This window comes from Ipomoea nil, unplaced genomic scaffold (assembly GCF_001879475.1).
Source record: "Ipomoea nil cultivar Tokyo-kokei standard unplaced genomic scaffold, Asagao_1.1 scaffold1956, whole genome shotgun sequence".
Classification (NCBI taxonomy): Eukaryota; Viridiplantae; Streptophyta; class Magnoliopsida; order Solanales; family Convolvulaceae; genus Ipomoea; species Ipomoea nil.
In genome coordinates this window covers 73,796-99,130 of record NW_017618384.1, presented here as the reverse complement: position 1 = coordinate 99,130, position 25,335 = coordinate 73,796, and the positions used below count along the sequence as shown (strand labels likewise).

The 25,335-nt window shown below is 38.2% G+C and overlaps 2 protein-coding genes across 3 annotated transcripts; one reads left to right on the top strand and one right to left on the bottom strand.

The window, feature by feature from the left end:
- The first annotated feature begins 17,686 nt into the window (after nt 1–17,686).
- LOC109146998 (DEAD-box ATP-dependent RNA helicase 47, mitochondrial) lies at nt 17,687–20,199 on the top strand. Of its 2 annotated transcripts, none has more exons than XM_019294646.1 (2): nt 17,687–17,770; nt 18,277–20,199. In XM_019294646.1, the coding sequence occupies exon 2, from the start codon at nt 18,400–18,402 to the stop codon at nt 20,041–20,043; it is 1,644 nt and encodes a 547-aa protein (XP_019150191.1). In that variant the 5' UTR covers nt 17,687–17,770; nt 18,277–18,399; the 3' UTR covers nt 20,044–20,199. The 2 variants fall into 2 exon arrangements, with proteins under 2 accessions (XP_019150191.1, XP_019150192.1); XM_019294647.1 differs by lacking the exon at nt 17,687–17,770 and adding an exon at nt 17,811–18,129.
- Nucleotides 20,105–21,583, bottom strand: LOC109146999 (CASP-like protein 4A4). The gene is made up of 3 exons (XM_019294648.1): nt 20,957–21,583; nt 20,740–20,875; nt 20,105–20,559 (listed from the first exon to the last, which is right to left on the bottom strand). Exons 1-3 carry the CDS (start codon nt 21,349–21,351, stop codon nt 20,374–20,376), a joined length of 717 nt encoding a protein of 238 aa, XP_019150193.1. The 5' UTR covers nt 21,352–21,583; the 3' UTR covers nt 20,105–20,373.
- Nucleotides 21,584–25,335: the final 3,752 nt, after the last annotated feature.

Below are 25,335 nucleotides of genomic sequence, written 5' to 3'. Positions count from 1 at the left end.
TTTCCCGGATGTACTTGACCTTAGTGATTGTATCTTGTAGGTGTTGGGGCCCTAGTGTTATTGGGTCGACCATGTCTTCCCAACATAAGGGGGTTCTGCATTTTTGTCCGTATAGAGCTTCGTAGGGTGCCATACGAATGCTCGTGTGGTAGCTGTTGTTGTATGAGAATTCAATCAGGTCTAGGTGTTCCTCCCATGTCCCTTGAAAGTCTAACACGCAGGCTCTTAGCATGTCTTCGAGAGTCTGAATGGTCCTTTCGGTTTGGCCGTCCGTGGTGGGGTGGAAAGCAGTGCTTAGTTTTAGTTGTGTCCCCAAGGCTAATTGTAGTGATTTCCAGAATTGTGAGAGGAACCTGGAGTCTCTATCGGATACGATGTTTCGGGGAACTCCGTGATACTTCACTACTTGGCTCAAGTAGGCTTGGGCTAGTTGTGTCATTGTCCACGTTTCCTTCATGGCGATGAATCGCGCCGTTTTGGTTAGTCGGTCCACTATGACCCAAATCTTATCTTTGCCAGTCTTCGTTGGGGGTAGTCCTCCGACGAAATCCATGGATATGGAATCCCACTTTCCTTGTGGTACCTCAAGGGGTTGTACGAGTCCCTTGGGTTTGCACCGTTCGGCCTTCACCCTTTGGCAATTCAGACACTTGGCCACGAAATCCGCGATTTCCTTTTTCATGTTGGGCCACCAAAACAACCTTTTTACATCTTGGTATAGCTTGTCACCCCCTGGGTGAACTGAGTATGGGGAGTTGTGTCCTTCCTCCAAGATTTGTTGTTTCAAATGGGGGTGCGTTGAGGGCACGCACCACCTACCTTGGTAACGGAGACTGCCGTCTTCGTGTATTTTGAAGGGTCCTTCCTTCCCCTGGGTTAGGTCGAGGCGGATTTTATCTAGTTCCGGATCCTACTGTTGCCCTATTTTGATTTCCTCGAAGAGCGTAGGTATGACTCGTGTGTTGAACAAGTGGATGTCGGGGTGGTTTTGATCTTGCTTTATTATTTCCAAATTCAGTCTTTGGAAGTCCCTGTACAGTTGGTCCGGTAGGATCCAAGTGGTGTTGAGGGAGTGGTTAGCCTTCCTGCTTAGAGCATCCGCCACCACGTTAGCTTTTCCCTCATGGTACTGGATGTCCAGGTCGTAGTCCTTTATGAGTTCTAACCACCTCCGTTGCCTCATGTTTAGGTCTTTCTGGGTGAAGATGTATTTTAGGCTCTTATGGTCCGTGTAAATCTTGCATTGCACTCCATATAAGTAATGCCTCCAAATTTTTAGTGCGAACACGATGGCGGCTAGCTCGAGGTCGTGGGTGGGGTAGTTTTCTTCGTGGGTTTTGAGCTGTCTGGATGCGTAGGCTATTACTCGGCCCTTTTGCATTAGCACGCACCCCAACCCTTTCTTGGATGCGTCACTGAAAACCTCGAATCCTTCCTCCCCGGAGGGGATGGCGAGTACGGGTGCCGTGGTTAACTTATCCTTCAATTCTTGAAAGGCCGAGGTGCAGTCGTTGTCCCATCGGAAGGGGGTTTCCTTCTTCATGAGTTTGTTGAGGGGTTGGGCTATCCTGGTGAAGTCGGGTACAAACCTCCTGTAGTAGCCCGCCAAACCTAGAAAGCTTCGGACTTCGGTGAGTGAGCTCGGTGTGGTCCATTCTTTAACGGCACAGATTTTGGAGGGGTCCACCTTAATCCCTTCCTTGGCTATCACGTGACCCAGGAAGGCCACACTGTCTTTCCAGAATTCGCATTTAGAGAACTTGGCGTATAGTTGGTGCTCTCTTAGAGTTTGCAGGGTTATGCGGAGGTGTCTTTCATGTTCTTCTTTGTTTCGGGAGTAGACTAGGATGTCGTCAATGAATACAATGACGAAGTCATCCAAGTGAGGTCGGAATACTCGGTTCATGAGGTCCATGAATATGGCAGGCGCGTTGGTGAGTCCGAAGGGCATTACGGTGAATTCATAGTGACCGTAACGTGTCCGGAAAGCTATTTTCTGAATGTCCGGTTTGGCCACCTGTATTTGGTGATATCCGAATCTTAGATCAATCTTCGAAAATACCACTGCCCCTTTAAGTTGGTCGAACAAGTCGTCAATTCGGGGAAGGGGGTATCTATTCTTTATCGTGACTTGGTTAAGTTCCCTGTAGTCGATGCATAGGCGCATGCTCCCATCCTTCTTTTTAACAAACAACACTGGCGCCCCCCATGGGGAGGTGCTAGGACGGATGTAGCCCTTGTCTAGCAATTCCTGCAGTTGCATCTTCAGTTCCTTCATTTCTTTTGGTGCTAACCGGTAGGGAGGTTTAGAAATTGGGACAGCGCCCGGTACGAGATCTATGGTGAACTCGACTTCTCTGGCTGGGGGTGCCCTGGGGATTTCGTCTGGGAAGACGTCGGTGAATTTGTTTACCACTGGAATGGTTTGTGGTTCGGGGGTTTTGGTGCTGAGGTCCTCGACCGAACATAGGAAGGCCTCGCTTCCCTTGTTTAGGTATTTCTTCATTTTTACCATGTTCACCACTTTGATCCCGGCTTCCCGGTGGGTCCCATGATATGACACCCTCTTACCGTTTGGTCCTCGTAGGACCACTTTTTGTTCTCCGCATAGGATTTGTGCTTGGTATTTCCCTAGCCAATCCATGCCCAAAATTATCTGTACCCCATCCAGTTTGAATCGGATTAAGTTGCTGGGAAATCCCACCCCTTGTATGGCGATCGTTATATTTTCGTACATGCGGTCGCATTCTAGGATTTCGCCGGAGGCCACTTTGACCTGAAATCGGACCTTGGTGCTAGCGTTGAGGCCGAGTTGAGTGGCAAACTTGGTTGCTATAAACGAGTTGGTAGCCCCTGAGTCAAATAACACCGTGGCGGGCGAGGCGTGTACTAGGAAGGTTCCGGAGACTACGTTGCTATCTCCAATTTTGGCTTTGCTTAGAGTAAGGATTCTTCCTTGAGTGGTTGGCGCGGTGACTTGGCGGGTTGAGGCGGCCCTGGGGTTTTTAGGGCCGCGGGTGGGGTTTACGTGATTTCCTTCCGATTTCCTTTTGTACCCCAGGTGTGTTTCCCGGGGTTGGTTTGGCACTTGTTGTAGTTGGGACGCCTTGGTATAGGCCTCCCTGAGGGTTCCTGGTTCTTGTGTGGCCAGGGCTTTTTGATATTCGGGGTCCAGGCCTGTTATGAATCTTTCGATCCTGATCTTCTCGGTGGGTACTAGCTCGGGGATGAGGCGAGCCAGTCGGTGGAATTGTTGGTAGTATTCTGTGGTCGAGGTTGCACCTTGTTTTAGGTGGAGGAATTCTTCGTATATGGTGGCTCTTAGGTGGTGGGGATGGAATCGTTCCCGTAGTCGTGTCTTCAGGGATTCCCAGTTGAACCCATGGTCATGTTCACATGTGGGTCCCTCGTGGGCCCACCATGTATCGGCCTCGTGTTTGAAATAGAAGGAGGCTATTCTTACTTGATGGTCCTCGGGGCATTTGGTTGCCCTGAAGATCCTGTCGAAAGTCCTGATCCATTCCTCGAGGGTTGTGGGGTCTTCGTCCCCGGAGAGGGTGGGTGGTTGATGTGCCGAGACTTGGTGGTGGACTTCCAGGTTCTCGTCTGTTGGTAAGGGTTGAGGAATGGTGGTACTCAGTGCCTGGGCAATTTGGGCCAAGCGTTGTAGATTCTGTGTCAAGAATTCCTGAGTGGGGAGTTTCGGTGTTCCTGTCTGTCTCCTCTTTGGTGTCATCCTGGTGTTCATGAGTCGATGTTATTTTTGTATTCTGACCTGGATGTAATAAGTGAAAGGGGGGGGGGGGGGGGAATTTCTTTGATTCGGAGAGGAATCGGGTGTGGGGTTATGTGAAGGTTTCTCAGTCTCACCGCGTGTCCTAAGATTCCAGAATCCTATGTTCCTAAATACTTAGAGTTCGAGCCTAGTGTCCTAAAGTCCAGCCTTAAGAGTCTTATCCTAAGGTCAAACTTAGGCTCTGATACCTACTGTAACACCCCGAAATTTCAAGATATTTAAAACTTATAAAATAAAGGCGGAATCTCATTAAATCCCAAAACGTAATACAAGAGTACGGGGTGCTATGCCACACCTGAGCCAGAGAACTCAGATGCATAGGCTAACTAACTAATATCCTTGATAATGTAAATGCATAAGCATGGCACGCAGGCCGAAAGGGAAACTATCTACTTCTACGCTCCAATTTCTAGCGCGCTCCAGTGACTTATTCTTCTGTGCCTGAAAGCCAAATATATCTGTTCAGCGAGAGATGCTGGTAACCCACTCCAACGCGTTGAAATACAATACATATAGATATATATATATATATATATATATATATATATATATATATATATATATATATATATATATATATATATACGAAAACTATTTTGAGCATGAAGGTATATCCTACGAACTCTAGCTTTTAAACCCGGGAATGACTCGACAGATAAGGCTAGACACAAGTAACAGTTATAACAAGCGTATACAATCCACAACAGGCAAGACAGATAAGGCTGAGCACAATTAATAATCATAACCCAACACAAACAATCCCCAGCATAAATCCCATAGTCACATCCCCCAAGATACTCATAATCCCAACTCATCCATATCTCATCACATAGCACACTTTGTTGGCGCCACAGGACCAATCGCATGCCCATACATGAGGGTCAGCGCATATAGCTCTGACACGGCCCCGCAGCACCCTGCCCCGTATCGCAACACGGAGGGGTCGATCGCAACCAACCGATGAACCGCAGCTCATCATAGTTTGATCGCAACCAAACAGTGGACCGCAGCCCAAGAGTATGTCATCTGACCGCAGCCAGGAAAGTATGAACCGCAGCTCATGTAGAAACGTTTGATCGCAACCAAACGGTGGACCGTAGCCCAAGAGTGTAAATCTGACCGCAGCCAGCTTCTGAACCGCAGCTTAGGAATAACCAATCTGATCGCAACCGAATTGGGGTATCATGCACATATAACATATAGCAAGCACATGCAACCCACATTAACACATTGGGAAGGGGGAGAAAACGGATAACAAAATCTATGCGTGATCCTTCACATACTAAGAATGGTCTTAAGGGGTTCATACTTCTTCCACCTAGGTCAACGGGATACCAATTCAACTAGCATGCAATATATAAGACTCATAAACCTACGAACGGTACCCGAAACATCAAACTAGACACGGCACGATGAACGGAGTCCGTTGGGACACCACGGGGATCGGGGAAACATCAAACGGGGAAGCCGGGGTCCCGAATGGGAGAGAATTCCAGCGGGTAGCCGGTGGGTGGGGGCCACCCGCCGGTAAACACTGTTCCGGGCAGCGGGTCGCCGGCGGGCGGGCAGCTGCCCGCTGCCGGAAACGCCCCTTCTGGCCGCGGGTAGGTGGCGGGTCCCCTACCCCCCACTGACTCTTTATACAAAAAACGCCCCGGGAACCATTGTGGAACCCGAAACCATGCTTAGACACTTTACAACGCAATTAACGATCAACACGTAGACAATTAACGGATCAAATACGAGAAACGTACGGCACATAACCTATCATGCTTTTCTAAACATAATTGTCACCCAAATATACGATTTCCCCACCCGATATACCAAGAATAATATTATACGATTCAACCTAGGGTTCTAATCACTTTTAAACCAACAAGAATACGATTCGTCTTCTAATTACAAGATTCGGTAAGAATATCACATAAGCATCGAGAACATCACACAAGTATCAAGAACACCAACAAGAACATCAACCTAGGGTTCTAATTACTTTTACATCAACAAGGATACGGTTCGTCTTCTAATTACAAGATTCAGTACAAATAACACATAAGCATCAAGAACGCCATACAATTATCAAGAGCAACATATAATCATCAAGAACTCCACATAATCGTTAAGAACACCATAATTATCAAGAATCTCCCAATATCAAGATCACCCATGGAATTATCCCATCAATCATCAATAATAACATCACAAATCATCAATACACAATAATATGGGGAAATCCTACGGGGGAAATCATAGCTATGAAAATAGGTTTTGTTGAGACATGGGTTACCTCTTAGCCTTAATTAATTCCTTGGCTATGAAGGGTCTTTCTTTAAGCTTTCTTGCTTTCTTGATTTCTTCTAAGGGGATTCTTGGAGCTCTTTTGGGGTGGTGGGGCGTTATTCTTGTGGGAGTTCTAGGTGCCTTCTAGGTTCCCTATTTATATATCTAAGGGTCTTATTTAGGGTCTAATTCTTTTAGGACTAGGGGTTGGGTTTAGGGATGAGGGCCCATGGACTATGGTGGGCCTTTTTCCCTAATTAATTATTATAATTTATTCTTTCTATTGGGCTATGGGTTAATTAATTAATTGGTTTTAGGGGCCGTAACACGGGGTGTTACACGCGATCTTTTGGTCCCGCGATCTTTCGTGAAACCCGAAACCATGTTTAGACACTTTTAAACACAAACGACGACACCACGTAGTCAAATAATGGATCAAAACCAAGAATCATATTGAACATATCCTAACATGACTTCTAAACATAAATAACACCCGAACATGCAAAATCCCACCCAATTATATCAAGAATATCACAATACGAAATCCCCAATTTAACCAAGGGCTCTAATCATGTTCAAATCATCAAAATTATAATTTATCTTTAAAATCAAGAACATCAAGATTTATCAAAAACATTACACAATCATCAAGACCCTCTTATAATCATCAAGATTATCAAGATCAACACACAAAATCATCTCATCAATTATCAAGATCATATCATCATCATAAAAGATTTTATCAAGACTCAAGCAATAGAGAAGAAGCCAAAGAAGAAGATTATAGCAAAGAAAATAGGTTTTGTTGAGACATGAGTTACCTCTTAGCCTTAATCAGAATCCTTGGCTACTAAGATTTCATCCGATTGATCTCCCTAGGCTTGGTGGTGGGGGAATCTTCCGGGAGTATTTTCGTGTAATATAACTATGGGTGGTGTGGGTTCTAAATGCTTTCTAATCCTCTATTTATAGAATCAGGAATCCTAATCATAATATGAATAGTAAAGGCCTACTTTCTTTATTCCCAATATATAGGTCTAGGATTCCTAATTAGAATCTGTCTAGCAAAAGGTTTACTCTCTTTATTCCTAATAGGCTTAAAACTCTAGTTTAGGCAAGGGTCCACGATCCATGGTGGACCACATTAATTAATTAAAGGGAATTCTAACCAAATTTAGTCCTTTTTAATTATTATTAACGAAATTAAATAAATAAATAATTCGGGATTAAAGGCCGTAACACGGGGTGTTACACCCCCCCCCCTACAAGAAGCTTCATCCCCGAAGCTTAGAAAATATTTTGGGGTAAAGAGCCCGAATTAGTATAATGGTACATAAGGAATGTATTATACGGGAGATATACACATATGCACATATAAATTTACTGGGATTAAGCCTAACTATTGTGCTAGCAAAATGCACCAAATAACAAGGTTATAAATATGCAACTCATATTATGTTAATTTTACGGATGACTAATAATATAACATAGGCGGCATGCTCATTGCTTAATTATTTTATAATGTTTTAACATATAGGATCATAAGTTGCACTGAACATATAATTATTTATGTACCTAAATGAGAGGCAAATACTATGCTGGTGCAGATTCAGATAGCCACATAATTATTATAAAGCACGTATGCACATATATCAACACAAGCGAACCTCATTTACGATTGGATGCAAATATTTAATATGTAGTGTAGTATGTCGTGAGCCAAAATGCCATATATGTAGGATCTATGCCTAATCATTGTGCTAAGCAGACTATACCAAATACTCACAGTTACAAAATAACAAGCCTAATACGTATGATAATTAACTATTATGTTATATGCGGAACCTGCAAGTTGTCATGCCTATATGCATACAGTCGTAATCATGCTAAATATGCAATTTCTTAGGTCTATAGGTATAGAGTATGAGGGCATGTGAACCAATTTCGGGTCTTAAATAATAACTAGTCCTATGGAATCATAAAGCACATATACGTATTATTCAATATGTTAAATTAGTGCATGATTAACAATTTCACGTTCTCAACATCGTGGTATAACCAAACATTTGTCGTATAAATTCAGGAAGATCATAAATCATATAACAATTATTCAAATAGCGAAAATCAGATTTTGAGGAAAAGATTGTAAGTAATTAGGAGGAAGGTCCTTGTTTCTTATGGGGTAAATAAATTATGGGGAGACAATAGAATTAGGATCTTTATTTTGCATATCATGGATGATGGTGGGTGATCACATAACAAGTATTGGCACTTATATGCAGGTTGCTTGTAATTAATAATATTGTATATATGCATAGTGGAATGCCTTATAACATACAGTTTTGTCTATCATGCTTTCTATGAATGCGTGTAAGTGTGTGTTTTGACATAAATATGCGAGCTATGTGCATTACATATGAAAATATAAATTTCCACCTATAAATGGAAACATGCAATTTGCATACAAATATTCTTTTATTATTAAGAGTAAAATAGCATAGGTTCTCAAATACTAAAAGGTTTATCTTGAGAAATCTTGACAGAATTTGATCACACAAGTACTTAGGAAAATTAGTTTTATTTCGGTGGTAAGTAAATTTTAGGTAGGCATAAACCTTACCTCTAGAAGTCCCGAATACCTAAACAATTTAGAATTGAAGACCCCTGATTGCTAATTCCTAAATTAATTGGTGACCTGATGATGATGCTAAAGTTTTTAATTACTTAGGGAAGGTAGGGGTGGTAACAGCGAGGTCATGTGAGGGGGAAATGTAGAATTAGGGCTATCTCAGGATATATGTATATAAGAGTGATGTAATTTGTACGGAGTGATATTTCAGGGTTAGGACATGCCAAGTGCAAACTCATAGATGCATATAAGATTATCATAGCTAGGGTACATGTGTATGGTTTGGGGCTAAGGATATTATTGTATATAATATGACTGTAACAATTTATATGAATGCGTATGAATAAGGGATGATGTTCTATAGGCTCACAAGTTTATATATATATATATATATATATATATATATATATATATATATATATATATATATATATATATATATATATATATATATATATATATATATATATATATATATATATATATATATATATATATATATATATATATATATATATATATGGACGTACCGTATATGACGCAACCATGAAAGATTTAGGTTCAGGCAAGGTGATTAGGGTTAGGGTGTAATAATAATGAAAATAATAATAATAATAATAATAATAATAATAATAATAATAATAATAATAATAATAATAATAATAATAATAATAATAATAATAATAATAATAATAATAATTTGCGTGTATGTGTAGCATATAAATGTAATTGGAATTTACTACATACTTTAGGATGTGTGTGTGTGTGTGTGTATATATATATATATATATATATATATATATAATAGAAGTTTAGGGGAATATATTCAGAATAGTAGTGATATACCTATTTATGTATAAATGTTTGTTTAGGGGGTCCTTATCTTAGTGGTCACGGATTATGAACAAGGCATTGGATGCTTGCGGTCTATTATGCAACATGGACCAAAGTCTAGAGGGATAGTTTTAAAATAGTTTGGGGACGCAATATATTTTTCCAAGGATAAATTCTAGATGACCACTTGGTTTAGGTTCCTCGGATTTCTCCCGGTCTCACTCAGATTGCCTTTCGGGTCAAAACTTAACACGCAATGTACTCGTGGATTTAGATTTCTAGAAATAGAATTAGTCCCTATAATTTCTATGCAACTTATAAACAAATCAATTAGGAAGATAATTCGTCTTTCAGGTTCAAGCATTAGATTGTTATTTACATGTTAAACACATAAGAAGTATCAAGGAAGACACACAAATGCACAATGGATTAATAAAACGAGAAGTCAAGAAAACATACCGTACCAGTGGGCGCGAGGTGGGCAGTCGACCGCCTGTCAAGTCCCCACTGGAATGTGGCAGTGGGCACGTGGTGGGTGGTCGACCTCCTGCCAATGCCCCACTAGAACGTAACGGTGAAGAAGGAATCACTTTGGGAAAGTCCCGAGAATGCACAGATTATAGTTCAAACAATTCCATACTCATATGAACAATATAAGGGACTTAAATGCATAGAAAATCTTAAGAAATCACATTATTATGACACTAACAAGGAACACGGAAGACATTCAATGAGATATCATAAGGATTACACACCCCATTCTCCCCCTTCTTAACTAAAGCTACGCTCCCATAATTTTCCTCCATGCAAACTTATGTAAATACTTATCGAGCTATTAGTAAGTTAATTATCAAAGTAATTGGTCAATTATGATTTAGGAAAAGTGAGCTATTATATGCCGAATAAAATTACCAATTACAAGTTCCAAAATACTTTGTCAAATAACAGATATCCAAATAACGCACGTTTGATCAAATAGTTAAGCAACAATATGCAATTCCTGACTTGGTCTATAAACAAATCAATTAGGAACATAATCCAACTTTCATGTTCAAGAAAATAAACAAGTATGGTATTTAAACAAAATCGATAGTTTATCAAGTTTTAGTAGGTCAAAGTAAATTGTTAGTAATCAAAGAGTGATATGCAACAAGGCAGGTAATAGTATGCAAGGATGTCACAACTTTTAGGGCAAGCATAAGGAAGGAAGAACAAGTACATGAGAAAGAGCGATAAACTCACAATCTCACCGCGCGTCCTAAGTTCCTAAACACCTGAAGTTTAAGCTTAACGTTCTAAAGTTCAAGCCTAATGTCTTAAAGTCTTATCCTAAAGGCATTGTCTTAGGGTCAAACTTAGGCTCTAATACCATCTGTAACACCCCGAAATTTTTAAAACTTTTTAATCTTATAAAATGAAAGCAATTCTATTAATCAATCCCAAACAGAGCGTTCTAAACATAATGGTCTGGGGTGTTATGCCACATCTAAGCTGGAAAACTCAGATGCACAGGCTACATTAGCTAATTATCCTTAAATTACATCATCAAGGCATGCAGGCCGAAAGGAAAGACTAACTATCTAAGTCGAGGTCCTCTAGCGCGCTCCGGTAGCTAATCATCTGTGCCTGAAAGCCAAATATATCTGTTCAGCGAATAATGCTGGTAACCCACTCCAACGCGTTAAAATACAATATAGGTATATATATAAATATAGTTATAGGAAAACCATTTTGAAGCAGGAAGAGATATACCTAGGAGACTCTAGCTTTAAAACCAGGAATAGACTCGACAAATAGGGATAAGCACATTCAACAGTTATAAACAAGCATATAAAAACATTATCATGTATCCTAAGGTCACAGGTTAATTTCATATCATTTATATCGTCTTTCAATCAATATCTTTATCACATAAGCACCCTTTGGTGGCGCCACAGGACCAATCGCATGCCCATACATGAGGGTTAGCGCATATAGCGCTAACACGGCCCGGCAACACCTTGCCTCATACCGCAGCATGAAGGGATTGACCGTAGCCAACCGATGAACCGTAGCTCATTAGACCGTTGACGAGCTCAACAGCGGACCACAGCCCTACACACCGTTGACGAGCTCAATCGGTGGACTGTGACCCTCTTTGTGGACTGCGGCCCTACACACCGTTGACGAGCTCAATCGGTGGACTGCAGCCCATGTAGACCAATTTGACCGCAGCCAATATTGGGGAGTCTTGCACATATAACACGTAGTAAGCACATGCAATTCACATTTACACATTGGGAGAGGGGAGAAAACGTATAAAGAAACTTAAGCATGGTCATACACATGCTAAGGATAATCCTAAGGGGTTCATGCAGCATTCACCTAGGTCACGGGGCACCAATTCAACTAGCATACAATATCCAAGACTCTTTTATCCTACGAACGGTACCCGAAACATCAAACTAGACTTAGGCACGATAAGCGGAGTTCGACGGGACACCACGAGGGTCGGGGAACATTAAACGGGGAAGCCCATATCCCAAGGTGGGGAAAAAATCTAGCGGGTGGTCGGCGGGTGGAGGACCACCCGCCGGCGGCAAGCCTCCGGGCAGCGGGTGCCCGACGGGCAAGCGTTTGCCCGCCGGCTGCCCGCTGTCGGTGATGCTAATTTGGGTAGCGGGTAGGTGGCGGGTCCCCCTACCCCCCACTGACTCTTTTCCAATATTTTGGTCCCGCGATCTTTCGTGAAACCCGAAACCATGTTTAGACACTTTTAAACACAAACGACGACACCACGTAGTCAAATAATGGATCAAAACCAAGAATCATATTAAACATATCCTAACATGACTTCTAAACATAAATAACACCCGAACATGCGAAATCCCACCCAATTATATTAAGAATATTGAAAAAGCCCATGTATCTTGAAATCAATTTAACACTAAGGATTCTACTTGATTTTATGTTACGAGACAATTTCGCTGTTTAATTAAATCAATTTAATCAACGTATAAATAACGAAATTGAAAGCGTAAATAAAGTAAAGACACAGTAGAATTGTTACGCAGTTCGGAGCTCCTTCTCCTACGTCTGCGGGGCAACCCACGTCTGCCCAATCCACTAGATGTTCACCACAGAGTATTACAAGAGGTAACTACAAATGGCTCACAGCCTTTACCACTACAACTCTTCTAAAACACCTACTCAGGACTGAACCGTGCATGCCATAACCATCTTTGGTGTAGCACTTCAGCTGTCACAGGTACTGATTTGCAGTACAGATTTAAATCACAAATAATATAATCAATATTAAAGCAGTAATATAGGAAGCTTGCATATGAGATCAGAATTTCAGAATTGGCAACTTCCACTTTCATTTTCCCTTCCTTATATACTGTACGGAGCTTCCATTTCACCATGCCTTGATTATAGCTTTCACATGTGGCTTGAATTCTTCTCAACCACATCTTCTTTTAACTTGAGATCTTCAGACTTGCTCTTTGTCCAACTTCTTTAACAATAAATCTCCACCACACATTTTAGCTTGGTCCAAAATACTAATTACAATTCATGCTAATTAACATTACATATTAATAAAATAACTAATAAATTAGCCAATCTAATGTGTACTAATTTGTACACTTACAAATATCACAATACGAAATCCCCAATTTAACCTAGGGCTCTAATCATGTTCAAATCATCAAAATTATAATTTATCTTTAAAATCAAGAACATCAAGATTTATCAAAAACACTACACAATCATCAAGACCCTCTTATAATCATCAAGATTATCAACATCAACACACAAAATCATCTCATCAATTATCAAGATCATATCATCATCATAAAAGATTTTATCAAGACTCAAGCAATAGAGAAGAAGCCAAAGAAGAAGATTATAGCAAAGAAAATAGGTTTTGTTGAGACATGAGTTACCTCTTAGCCTTAATCAGAATCCTTGGCTACTAAGATTTCCATCCGATTGATCTCCCTAGGCTTGGTGGTGGGGAAATCTTCCGGGAGTATTTTCGTGTAATATAACTATGGGTGGTGTGGGTTCTAAATGCTTTCTAATCCTCTATTTATAGAATCAGGAATCCTAATCATAATATGAATAGTAAAGGCCTACTTTCTTTATTCCCAATATATAGGTCTAGGATTCCTAATTAGAATCTGTCTAGTAAAATGTTTACTCTCTTTATTCCTAATAGGCTTAAAACTCTAGTTTAGGCAAGGGTCCACGATCCATGATGGACCACATTAATTAATTAAAGGAAATTCTAACTAAATTAAGTCTTTTTTAATTATTATTAACGGAATTAATTAAATAAATAGTTCGGGATTAAAGACCGTAACACGAGATGTTACACCACCAGTGACGGCAACCCTAAATACCATCCCCTACCTACTACATCCCTCAGCCACTCCTAACACCCCACACACCATTAACTTTTTACTCTTTTTTTTTTCCTTAAAACGAATAATGTACAAATAGCCACCGAACTATATACAAAAATGCAATTGGGATATCTAACTTAAATATTGCAATTGTGTCAATGAAAATTGCAAAACCGGGCAATTAAACAAAAATTAACTTGTTATAAGGGTCTCCACTAACACAACGATTAACTACATTAAAAAGTTATGATTTTAAATTTATTTTAATAATTTTAAATAATATACGGAGTAAAATAATAATAATAATAAAAACCATTCATTTCCGGGACGTTATGCCATGGAACCGTGTTCACCATTCATGGTGAACACGGTTCCAACGGTGTTAGTACACCGTTATCTTTTTTTTTTTTTTTCTTAATTAATTGCGTGACTTTTCTTCTTTATTTTCACATTTTGCGGTTTCACTTTAATTTGAGGTGAACAAAGATTTCGGACATTCATAAATTATGAATTCATGCCTGCACATTCACTTTGGAACCATGCCTACACATTCCCGTCCGAAATTACAGACATTCATAAATTATGAATCCATGCCTGCACATTCACTTTGGAACCATGCCTACACATTCACTTTGGAACCATGAGATTATGAATTTTCTGTTATAAGATTATGAATTTTCTGTTATGAGATTATGAATTTTCAGTTGTGAGATTATGAATTTTCTGTTATGCGATTATGAATTTTCTGTTATGAGATTATGAATTTTCTGTTATGAGATTATGAATTTTCATTACATTCATAATTTCGGACATTCATAAATTATGAATTCATGCCTGCACATTCACTTTGGAACCATGCCTACATATTCCCGTCCGAAATCACGGACATTCATAAATTATGAATCCATGCCTGCACATTCACTTTGGAACCATGCCTACACATTCACTTTGGAACCATGAGATTATGAATTTTCTGTTATAAGATTATGAATTTTCTGTTATGAGATTATGAATTTTCAGTTGTGAGATTATGAATTTTCTGTTATGCGATTATGAATTTTCTGTTATGAGATTATGAATTTTCATAAAATTCATAATCTCATAACAGAAAATTCATAATTTGATCAAACGCGCGCCGTTAACTCCACATCCGCGAATTTTTATTTTTATTTTTTTGCCTAAAAACGACATCGTTTTGCCTTGTGTTCACCATTCTCGGTGAACACGATTCCATGGCATAATTTGCGTTCATTTCCTCTCTAGGCTCGAAAGAAATTAAATGAAGACCATCACTTTGTCTCCAAGGAGAGAGTTTTTATTTTGTAAAAAACTTTTTATTTAAATATTAATAATTTTAATAGTGGTAACTACCATTATGGATGAGCGTTTTGGTTTTTTTCGATTTTGAAAAAATGAAAATTATTCGATTTCAAATTTTAGTTTGAAAGAGTTCGATTTTGGCTCAAATTTGGTTCAGTTTGAGAATCTAGACATTTCTTAGTTCTCTTATGCACATGTTTTTATTTATTTTCACTAATAAGTACCCCATAATAATTTAAATTTCAAAAGGTAAGCAACAAGTCAACAATAAATATTTCAATTTCTCAATCTAAAATAACTCCAAACCAAACCGACCACTTCACCCGCATTTGGCGTCTGACAGCAACATTGCAAACTTGGCAACTCGTAAAGAAAAATTGAGAACAAAGACAATTGTGAAAATTTGGGTTAGGAAATTAGGAATTTAGTATATATATAAAATTTAAATTGAATCGAAAAATTGATAAGTATACACACACACACACACACACTTAATCTGTCAAATCAAGAAGACCTATTTCAACTAAGAGTTAAACTTGTAACCTTATAATTACTAAATCAATGACAATTTGGCTGGGGTATTTCCAAAAGGAAATCACTTTTTACTTGTTATTAGTTCAAGTGTTTTTCTTTTGAGTTTTATTTTTGAGTTGGATAACTTAATTTAATGTTCAGCGGCCAATAACGTCATTTAAACATATTTATTGACGGAGAATAAAAAATGATCATGTCAAATAATGCTAGGATCAACAAAAATATTTTTAAAAAGGACTAAATATGGAATTATATATATAAATCTAGGACCAAGAAAGAAAAATGACTTAACACTTATTATTAAATAGACCAAAATATTTTTGTATTTAACACTATTTAAACAATTTTGTTGATAGAACATAAAAAATTATCATCTGCAATAATACTTGCAAAAAAGATATATGCCATGTTTAGTAAAATAGTTAGCCTATCAGTCAATTTTGTCTTATTTGACCACTATTAATTGTTTGACTTGGTTAAAAAAAATCAATATAAGTGTTTGGTTGATTAGTTTTTTGTAACTTCAAAATGCTAAAATTTAAAAAATTGCTCAAAACAATTTTTCAATTAGTTTTTTGAGAAAAGAAATGAGTTACTACCTCCAATGGTCCTCCGAGTATTATGGGTTTACCAGCTGTAGTCATCCAAGTTTTAAATGACCTCCAATAGTCTTCTATGTTTTAAAAAATAACCACGTGTGGTCCTAATTCTTAAAAAAAACCTGAGTTTAAAATGACCACAAGACGTCCTAAAAGGACCACAAGTGATTTTTTTTAAAAACATGGATGACCATTGGAGGTCATTCAAAACTCGGATGACCACAATTGGTAAACCCCTAATACTCAGAGGACCATTGAATGTATTAACTCAAAATGAAATTATACTAAACAGCTATCAACAAACAACTAATTTACCAAACACCTTTCTACAATCAGCTAATGTTATTACCAAACAAGGCTATATATATATATATATATATATATATATATATATATATATATATTCCCGTGCGGTTGTGCGGTTGGATGCACTCACGCACCTTAATCATTTACATGGCGTATCTAAAATACACAAATCACCACGCACCTTAAGTCCACAAGCAAATCACCTTAAGAACACAAATCACTCACCTTAAGTACAAAACCCAAGCACAATAAGCACAGAACAAAGCACTTTGAGCACAAAAACTCACACACTTAAGATTTTAAAATATCTCACATTAAGCACAAACTCACGCACATTAAGTACAAAATCCACGCACATTAAGCACAACCTCACGCACATTAAGCACAAAACCCACGCACTTTAAGTATTAACTCAAAGACTTAAGTTTCAACAACTACTGACATTAATCATTAACCTCACACACATTAAGCACAAACCCTACGCACATTAAGCACAAACTCCACTCACATTAAGAACAAATCTCACGCACCTTAAGCACAAAAGCCCACACTTTAAGTTTTAACAACTACTCACATTAAACATAACCCCACGCACATTAAGCACATAACTCACGCACCTTACGCACAAGACTCACGCATCTTATATACAAAACTCACGCACATTAATCACAGTACTGCTCACCTTAATTTTGACCTAAATGCAAAAATTACAAAATTATCACCGCATTTTTTAAAAAAAATTTAGTAATCCTGAACGCTAATTTAAGCGAGATGGATGGCCCAGATTAAACTGCACAACCGCACCTAGGCACCCTAACTGCACCAGAACCTAATTCTATATATATATATATATATATATATATATATATATATATATATATATATATATATATATATATATATATATATATATATATATATATATTCGCAGAGGAGCAAAGAAGATATTTTTTAAAAAATTATTAAATTAATAAAGACTTGTCCAATTGTATGCTCTGAACGGCGTAAGTTTAAAGTGATAAGTGTGATAAGGCATTCTGTTCTCATCCGCAAGAACGCCGCCGGGCGCTGATGCTTAGTGAAGGTGAAGCACTAACCTTTCTCTCTCTTCCCTCCTTATCGTAGTGTTCATTTGATTGATTGATTTCTCTTCTTACTTTATATCCGAGTTTGCGTATCAACTGTTGTTTGGCCGCAAACGAATAAAAAGCTCCATGTCAGTTCTCATCATTGTCTTCTAGATGTTTGATAAAATGCCTGTGTGGTAGTGCTTAGAGTTATTGTAATTGAAACTCATGGAATTCGAGTAGGAGGCATTTCAAAACGTGAAGCTCAAATATTCTCAATTTCAAGGCTCAATATTTGGTTCCACAGTGTTGTTGTTTTGATGAGTAAACCTAGCTGCCATTGCGAGTTGTTTTGTTTATGGGCACTGAGTGAAAGGTTATTAGATATGATTTCCTTTGGTTTTTGGCATATAATTTGAAGTAATTTGTGATTTTTGGCTAATGGCGTGCTGTTTCTTCTTTATCTGAGTTGAATATGGCCATGGTCACTTCAAACTCTATCTAATTGTGGTTTGAATTGCAGCTTTAAAACGACCAACTACTGCATTGCTAGTGGGCTTTAGACCTTTTTGGCTTGTTCCGTTACACTTAGTTGGCAATAAGGAATGAAATAGCCACTCTCAGTCAAACTGGAAATTGCAAAATCATGCCTGCTCTATCTGCAACAAGGGCATTTCTACATTTTGGGGACTCCTTATCACTGAGAAATCTTTCTGGGCTTACTAGAATACCTCCACTTAATGGCAGAGTAAGGTTTTTAAGTGACTTTGGTCCTCTTACACTAGCTAGCCTTGGATTGAAGAATGATGTTGAAACGATAAGCAGGAATGCTAAAAATAAGCTCCAGGAGGGTGTTTCCACAATTGAAGTCCCCAAGAACAATACCAAGAAAAAGGTGAACCAGAAAAGAAACAATGGAGTGAAAGAGATGAAGTCCATAGACATAGGGGCAGCACCTTTTGCTGCAAAATCCTTTTCTGAGCTTGGCCTGCCATCTTTACTGGTTGACAGACTTGAGAAGGAAGGATTTACAGTTCCAACAGACGTTCAGGCTGCTGCAATTCCAACTATTCTTAAAAATCATGATGTTGTTATTCAGTCCTACACTGGTTCAGGAAAAACATTGGCATATCTTCTTCCAATACTCTCCCAAGTTTTCCCTTTGAATGGTGTAAATTCAAGCAGTGATAAAGCTCAGAACAGAACAGATATAGAAGCTGTTATTGTGGCTCCTTCAAGGGAACTCGGTATGCAGATTGTCAGGGAAACTGAAAAGCTATTAGGACCTGACAGAAGACTGGTTCAGCAGCTTGTTGGAGGTGCAAACCGATCAAGACAGGAAGAAGCACTCAAGAAAAATAAGCCAGCCATCGTAGTTGGTACTCCTGGTCGGATTGCAGAAATCAGTGCAACTGGAAAGCTTCACACTCATGGCTGTCGTTACTTGGTCTTAGATGAAGTTGATGAGCTTCTTGCATTCAATTTTCGGGAGGACATGCAGCGGATACTAGATCATGTGGGAAGGAGATCTGGTGCCGGACTGCGTGCTTCAAGCAGTTCTATGAAGCGGGCAGAGCGACAGATTATACTGGTCTCTGCAACAGTGCCATTTTCAGTGATTAGGGCTGCTAGAAGTTGGGGTTGTGACCCACTACTTGTCCAAGCCAACATGGTCACCCCGCTTCAATCTCTGCCTCCTTCTGGTTCTGTAGATTTCTCTGGAACACCTACCAGTGCTAGTTTGAACTCCAACTTCCAGGCTCAGCCTGCTGTTCAGAGCTTACCACCTAATCTAAATCACTATTATTGTGTCACGAGAATACAGCACAAAGTTGAAGTGCTAAGAAGATGTATACATGCTCTGGATGCCAAGTATGTGATAGCATTTATGAACCATACTAAACAACTGAAAGACGCTGTTTTTAAACTAGAAGCTCGTGGTATGAAAGCTGCAGAACTACATGGTGACCTTAGCAAATTAATGAGATCAACCATTTTAAAGGACTTCAGAAATGGAGAGGTCAGAGTGCTGCTGACAAGTGAACTTTCTGCTAGAGGTTTGGATGTGCCAGAATGTGATCTTGTAGTGAATCTGGAATTACCTACTGACTCAATTCATTACGCACATAGAGCTGGCCGTACAGGCCGGCTTGGACGAAAGGGTAATGTGGTCACCATATGTGAGGAACCAGAAGTTTTTGTTGTAAGAAAGTTACAGAAGCAGCTCAGTATCTCCATTCAAAGTTGTGAGTTTGCTGAAGGAAAACTAGTTATTACTAAAGACGAATAAAGTAGGTAGATTATAGAGGTAAAAGTAGTTCTTCTATGTGTTGAATTTGTAAGAGATTGTATGAAAGCAATTGAACAACTTCATTTTGCTAGAATCTTAACTTCAGCAGTTGAATATTTTGTTGGCTAGTCTATGGATATTCTTATTGATGGGTGAGATCTCTGTTCTGGTATCCTTCTGAATATAAACTCTTCCATACGAAAATTTGTGGAATTATACAATTTCCAATTTTTATCTCTATTACATACTTCAACTCCTGGGAAGAATTTACAGTTTGTTGATGATATAGATGCATCTTGAACTAAGACTTTGCGTTGTCATAGTAAAGGATTACCATATGATCCTTTTACAGAGCTTGTATCCTGATAACATAGCAGAAATTGCAACGACAACAAAAGTGGGAAATGACGTGCCAACAGCAATTCTTGCTGCCTTCCAGAGTGGTGAATTGGTTCTCATATGCTGAACTGCTATTACGGCAACAGAGGAGGAGGATAGAACAAGGTAAGCTGCCAACTGCATTACATATTACTTTATGATGAAGTCTGTACTTTAAATAATTTTTGTAGCAAATAAAAGATACTGGAGAACATTGTACGACAAAAGTATAATGTACTTATTTACCCTAGATTTTCTTATAAATGTGTCATGTTTTTATGGAAGCAGGAACAATCTTGTTGTCTTGCAAGTAATTACCTGGTCAAAAATGAAACTTGTGTAGTCTGAGGTCTTGTCTGAGATTAAAATGCCTCTGTAACCAATGTCACAAACACCTTTGAATAGTTGAAAGGCGGAATAGAAGAAAGTCAATACGTATACAACAAAGCTGTATCTGCAGTGAAGAAGCAGGAAAATAACAGTCACATTTTTCATGAAAATTGCATTATGAAGTTGTGTTTATGCTCATACTTACAGCAATTCTGTATGATAATAAAATATCTCTGTGCGTTTCCCCCTTCTAGAAGATGGAGCAGCCAGAGTGATGGCGGCGACAAATGATAACAGCACTGCCAGTGACCTAAGGAGAAGATTGAAAAGATGTTCAGGTGGTCTTGTGGCCCATCTTGTGGAAGCTACTGAGAACGAATAAGGTGAGGGTGTTGGTGTTTGAAATAATGGCTGTGCCGGAGAATTTGGGATTGACAACGGCGACCGAAATAATGGCTGTGCCGGAGAATTTGGGATTGACAACGGCGACCGAAATAATGGCTGTGCCGGAGAATTTGGGATTGACAATGGTGACACTGCCGGGGAATTTGCTGCCACCGAGCCATGAGGAACAGCTGGTAAGTTCCTTTCTTGTTTCATTTCCCTTTCTTCCTCAAATCCCAGGCCAAGATCAATATCTTTTTAAATACTCTTGTAAAATAGGCCTGGATGCTCTCTCTAGGTATCCAGTCAAAGTTGATGAACAAGAAACTTTTGGTTAATGGTTTTGTCTTGCTGACAGTTTCTGAAAATGCAAGGAGAAATCTTCTTTTAACAGAACATATAATAATCATATTATGGCCTGTAAACTAATATTATATTATTAGATGATGATATAATTGGCTAACTGCTAGTGGTGATATTAAATGGTGGCAGGTGGGAGAAAGGGATGCGTTTCATGTCAGTTCTTAATCTTCAACTAATGCAGATTTAATTAAGATTACAATGGACACAATTATCAGCGTAAGTACTGTTGGCTTTGATAAAACCAAGCTTATTATTCGTCTTCAAGCATTGTCATGATAGCACACACGCATGCATGTACTGCCACGTGTCAATAAAGATTCATATATTTATAGAAAGAAATTATCCCAAAAATTCTTGAATACGCAGTGCAGATAAAAGTTAATTACTGGTGTTAGATGAGAATTACTAAGAAATCTAATATGTGATTCAGTGGGCTTTTTGGGCTCAACGGTTGTAGTGAAAATGAGCTTTGTCCAACTAGGCAAAAGTTGTCATATCTTTGTAAGGCAAATTATATCGTGGACCAGTGCACTGTGGACCTTAGTCCAATACACATAATTTAATTTTATAATGCACAAAATTTATATTCATAATACACATATATATAAATATGATATAATGAACATGAATTATGTGTATTATGAACACGAATTCTATTTATTATGTTAAATGTTTATGTGTCCTCAGCTATATAATTCATGTTCATAATGTACAGAATTCATGTTCATTATATTTTGTTTATGTGTATGTGTATTATAAACATAAATTTTATGTATTAGATTAGGATCCACGATATAATGATTGATCTTGTAACTATTAGGTCGGAATACATAATGGTTGGACTGTTAGAGATGTCAATTGCGTCAAGACTCGACGAGGAATTTGAATCTCTACTTTGATAGGGAGTAAAACCTTTGTTTATGGGTGACTACGAGGAGATTTTTTTTTTGTTTTTTGTTTTTTTTTGTGTGTGTGTGTTTTTTTTTTTTTAGATAAAATTTTTAGGGCTGCGCATTTCGGGTTTCGGTTTTGGTTTTAAAAAAATTAAACTATTTGGTTTAACAATAGAGTTCGGTTCGGTTTCAGTTCGGTTTGAAAAAGTTCGGTTTTGGTGGAAGTCAACTATTTGAACGTTTGTTTTTTTTTTTTGTCTGATGGATTGTTCAGTTGTCCGAAAATACATTATTTGTTGATGACAAGATGAAGAATTATCTATCTACATAGTTAATATTTGAAAAATAAGAATTATTAAATCACCAAATGTTGGGACTTACGACTTAGAATTGAGGTCTGAGGATTTGAGGTGCGCGAAAATTTATGCTCAACATTAAATAATTGATAAATGCAAATAATTACAAATTATAGTTCAAATTATATTTCAGAATTCTTTGAAGTAGTAAATTTTAATTATCGTATTTGAAATTTATAGAGATGAACAAAATTTATATTTTTGGCTAAAGTGTTATCCCGCACCATGAACTATAACGGATTCTTCATGCCGCACTCTGACCTTTCATAAGTGATATTTAGATCCACAAACCACTAATTTTTTTTCATCTAGAACTTTTTACAGGTTAACCAGTTATCATGATGACATGGCACCGGTTATTAGCTTATGTGGACTTTTAGTGGGTCCTAAATTCTTAAATAAATTGGTTATTAGCTGATGTGGACCGTTAGTGGACCCTAAATCCCTAAATAAATCATCTCCGCTCTGTACACGGCTGGTGGCAGCTTGCATGCCGGCGGCCGGTGCAAAAGGACCACCAGTGGAAGTCGTCGTCGATCTCCCAGTCCCCGAGGTGGCTGCGGAGGAAGAGAACTCTGGCGTGGAGCGGCAACCTTGGTGGCGGCTTCGTCTCTTCTCTCTATGGAGTGGTATTCATGGATTGATGAGCTCTTGCTTCGCTTTCTAACCTTGTCAGGAGCACTATAAATCTACAATTCTAGGGGGCTGCCATTCTTTGGGGACAATGCCTTGTCCCCGTTTGGGTTCAAGCTGGCGCCCGTGAATCGCAGACAGAGGCGGATGAACAAGGCTGCTCGATAATTTTGGTAAAACAATGGCTGTAGCGGTGCAACTTGAAAAGGAAGCATTGTCAAAGAAAAAACCCATTACAGAGAAAAGGAGGGTGGTTGTGACTGGAATTGGTGTAGTGTCACTAGTAGGTTACAATGTAGATGAGTTCTAGCTACAATAATCTTGACGGTGTTAGTGGCATCAGTGAGATTGAGTCTTTTGCTGGGGATATAGAAAACTTCTCGGCTGATGGGTGGGTCTCCCCTAAACTATCAAGAGAGCAGATAAGTTCATGCTTTACATGCTTACTGCTGGCAAGAACGCTTTGGCAGATGGTGGTGATACTTCAGCTTTGACACTTTGCTTTTTACATAGATATGTACATGCTTTACATCTCATTTGCGCCCTAAAATGCACCCAGCTCGAGGTTACTACCTTCTATACGTTGAACCATCTCCACATGCTTAACTTTTTTTTCTTCATTGAATTCATAGCTTAATATAGAATTGTAATTAATGTGTAGCTTAAGCTTGGAAATATACATGTACTGGATGTGTTAGATATTATATTTGTGCTTGCATATTCATGTTTTCAGGATGTAACGGCAGTTGACGTGAATCTCTGCGACGGTGGTGGGCAAGGAGCTGGATTGGCGTGAATGGAGGTGCTGACTTTGGTCCTCGCAAAAGTGGCGAAAAAAGAAAAAGAAAAAAATAAAAAATTCCATCTCATCATATTAATACTGGTAACCTGTAAGAAACCTGTAAAAATTGCTAAATGAAAAACATTTAGTGGTTTGTGGATCTAAATATCACTTATGAAAGGTCATGGTGCGGCATGAAGAATTCGTTATAGTTTATGGTGCGGGATGACACTTTAGCCTATATTTTTTTTTATTAATAATGTAAACAATTTTGATATAATTTATACTTTGTTTTTACAATAAATAAATAAAATATCTATAATATTAATCTAGTACCCGGTCACATATATTGGTATTTGTGCGTGCCTATATTTATACACACACATGATTTACTATTCATAGAAATTTAATTAAAATATAATCAACAATTAAAGTAATTATATAATGATTTTAATAAAATGATAATTAAAGAATAGGAAAAAGATATATATGTGTAGAATAATAATGATAGAGTTATGAGAGTTAGAATTAAATAGTAACGGTGGTGTAAGAGTACTTTTGTCTAACAAGAATGTAGTAGGGACAATTTTGTCCATTATAATTTAAGTGTACAACATTTAGTGAAATATGTATACCTTTATTAGCATACAAATCTAAGTATTGATATAAATGTGGTTATAGTTTAATGGTTAAAGCTCTTGCTTTATAATTATTAAATGGTTAAGGGTTCAAAGCTTATCTTAAACATTTAATATATTATATATCAATTATTATTAAAAAAACAGACAACAGATCGATTTTTCGGTTCGGGTTTGGGTAAAACCCGATTCGAACCGATCGATTTCCTCAAACCAAGTACCGACCAAATCGGTTCGGTTCAGGTAACTCGAATCGAAATGCCCAGCCCTAAAAATGGGTTTGAGTAGGCAAATTATACCGTGCACCAGGGCGCACAATTCTGCCTCAAAATGACGTCGTTTAATTTTGTACCTTTTTGTGTGTCTGCTGTTAACTTCTTAAAAAAATTCATGTTTCGAATGTACAGAATTGTATAATAGAAAACACAGAATTTTATACCTAAAACACAGAATTTTATACCTGAGAACACATAATTTTATACCTGAAAATACAGAATTTTATAACTGAAAATTCTCATGTTTTGAATGTACAAAAT

Coding starts and splice junctions, on each gene's coding strand:
- LOC109146999 (XM_019294648.1), bottom strand. CDS start 21,351: ATGAAACAAGAAAGGAACTTACCAGCTGTTCCTCATGGCTCGGTGGCA. Junction 20,876..20,956: donor TATTATCATACAGAATTGCT/GTAAGTATGAGC, acceptor TCTTCACTGCAG/ATACAGCTTTGTTGTATACG. Junction 20,560..20,739: donor CAAGTTTCATTTTTGACCAG/GTAATTACTTGC, acceptor TATGTAATGCAG/TTGGCAGCTTACCTTGTTCT.
- LOC109146998 (XM_019294646.1), top strand. CDS start 18,400: ATGCCTGCTCTATCTGCAACAAGGGCATTTCTACATTTTGGGGACTCC.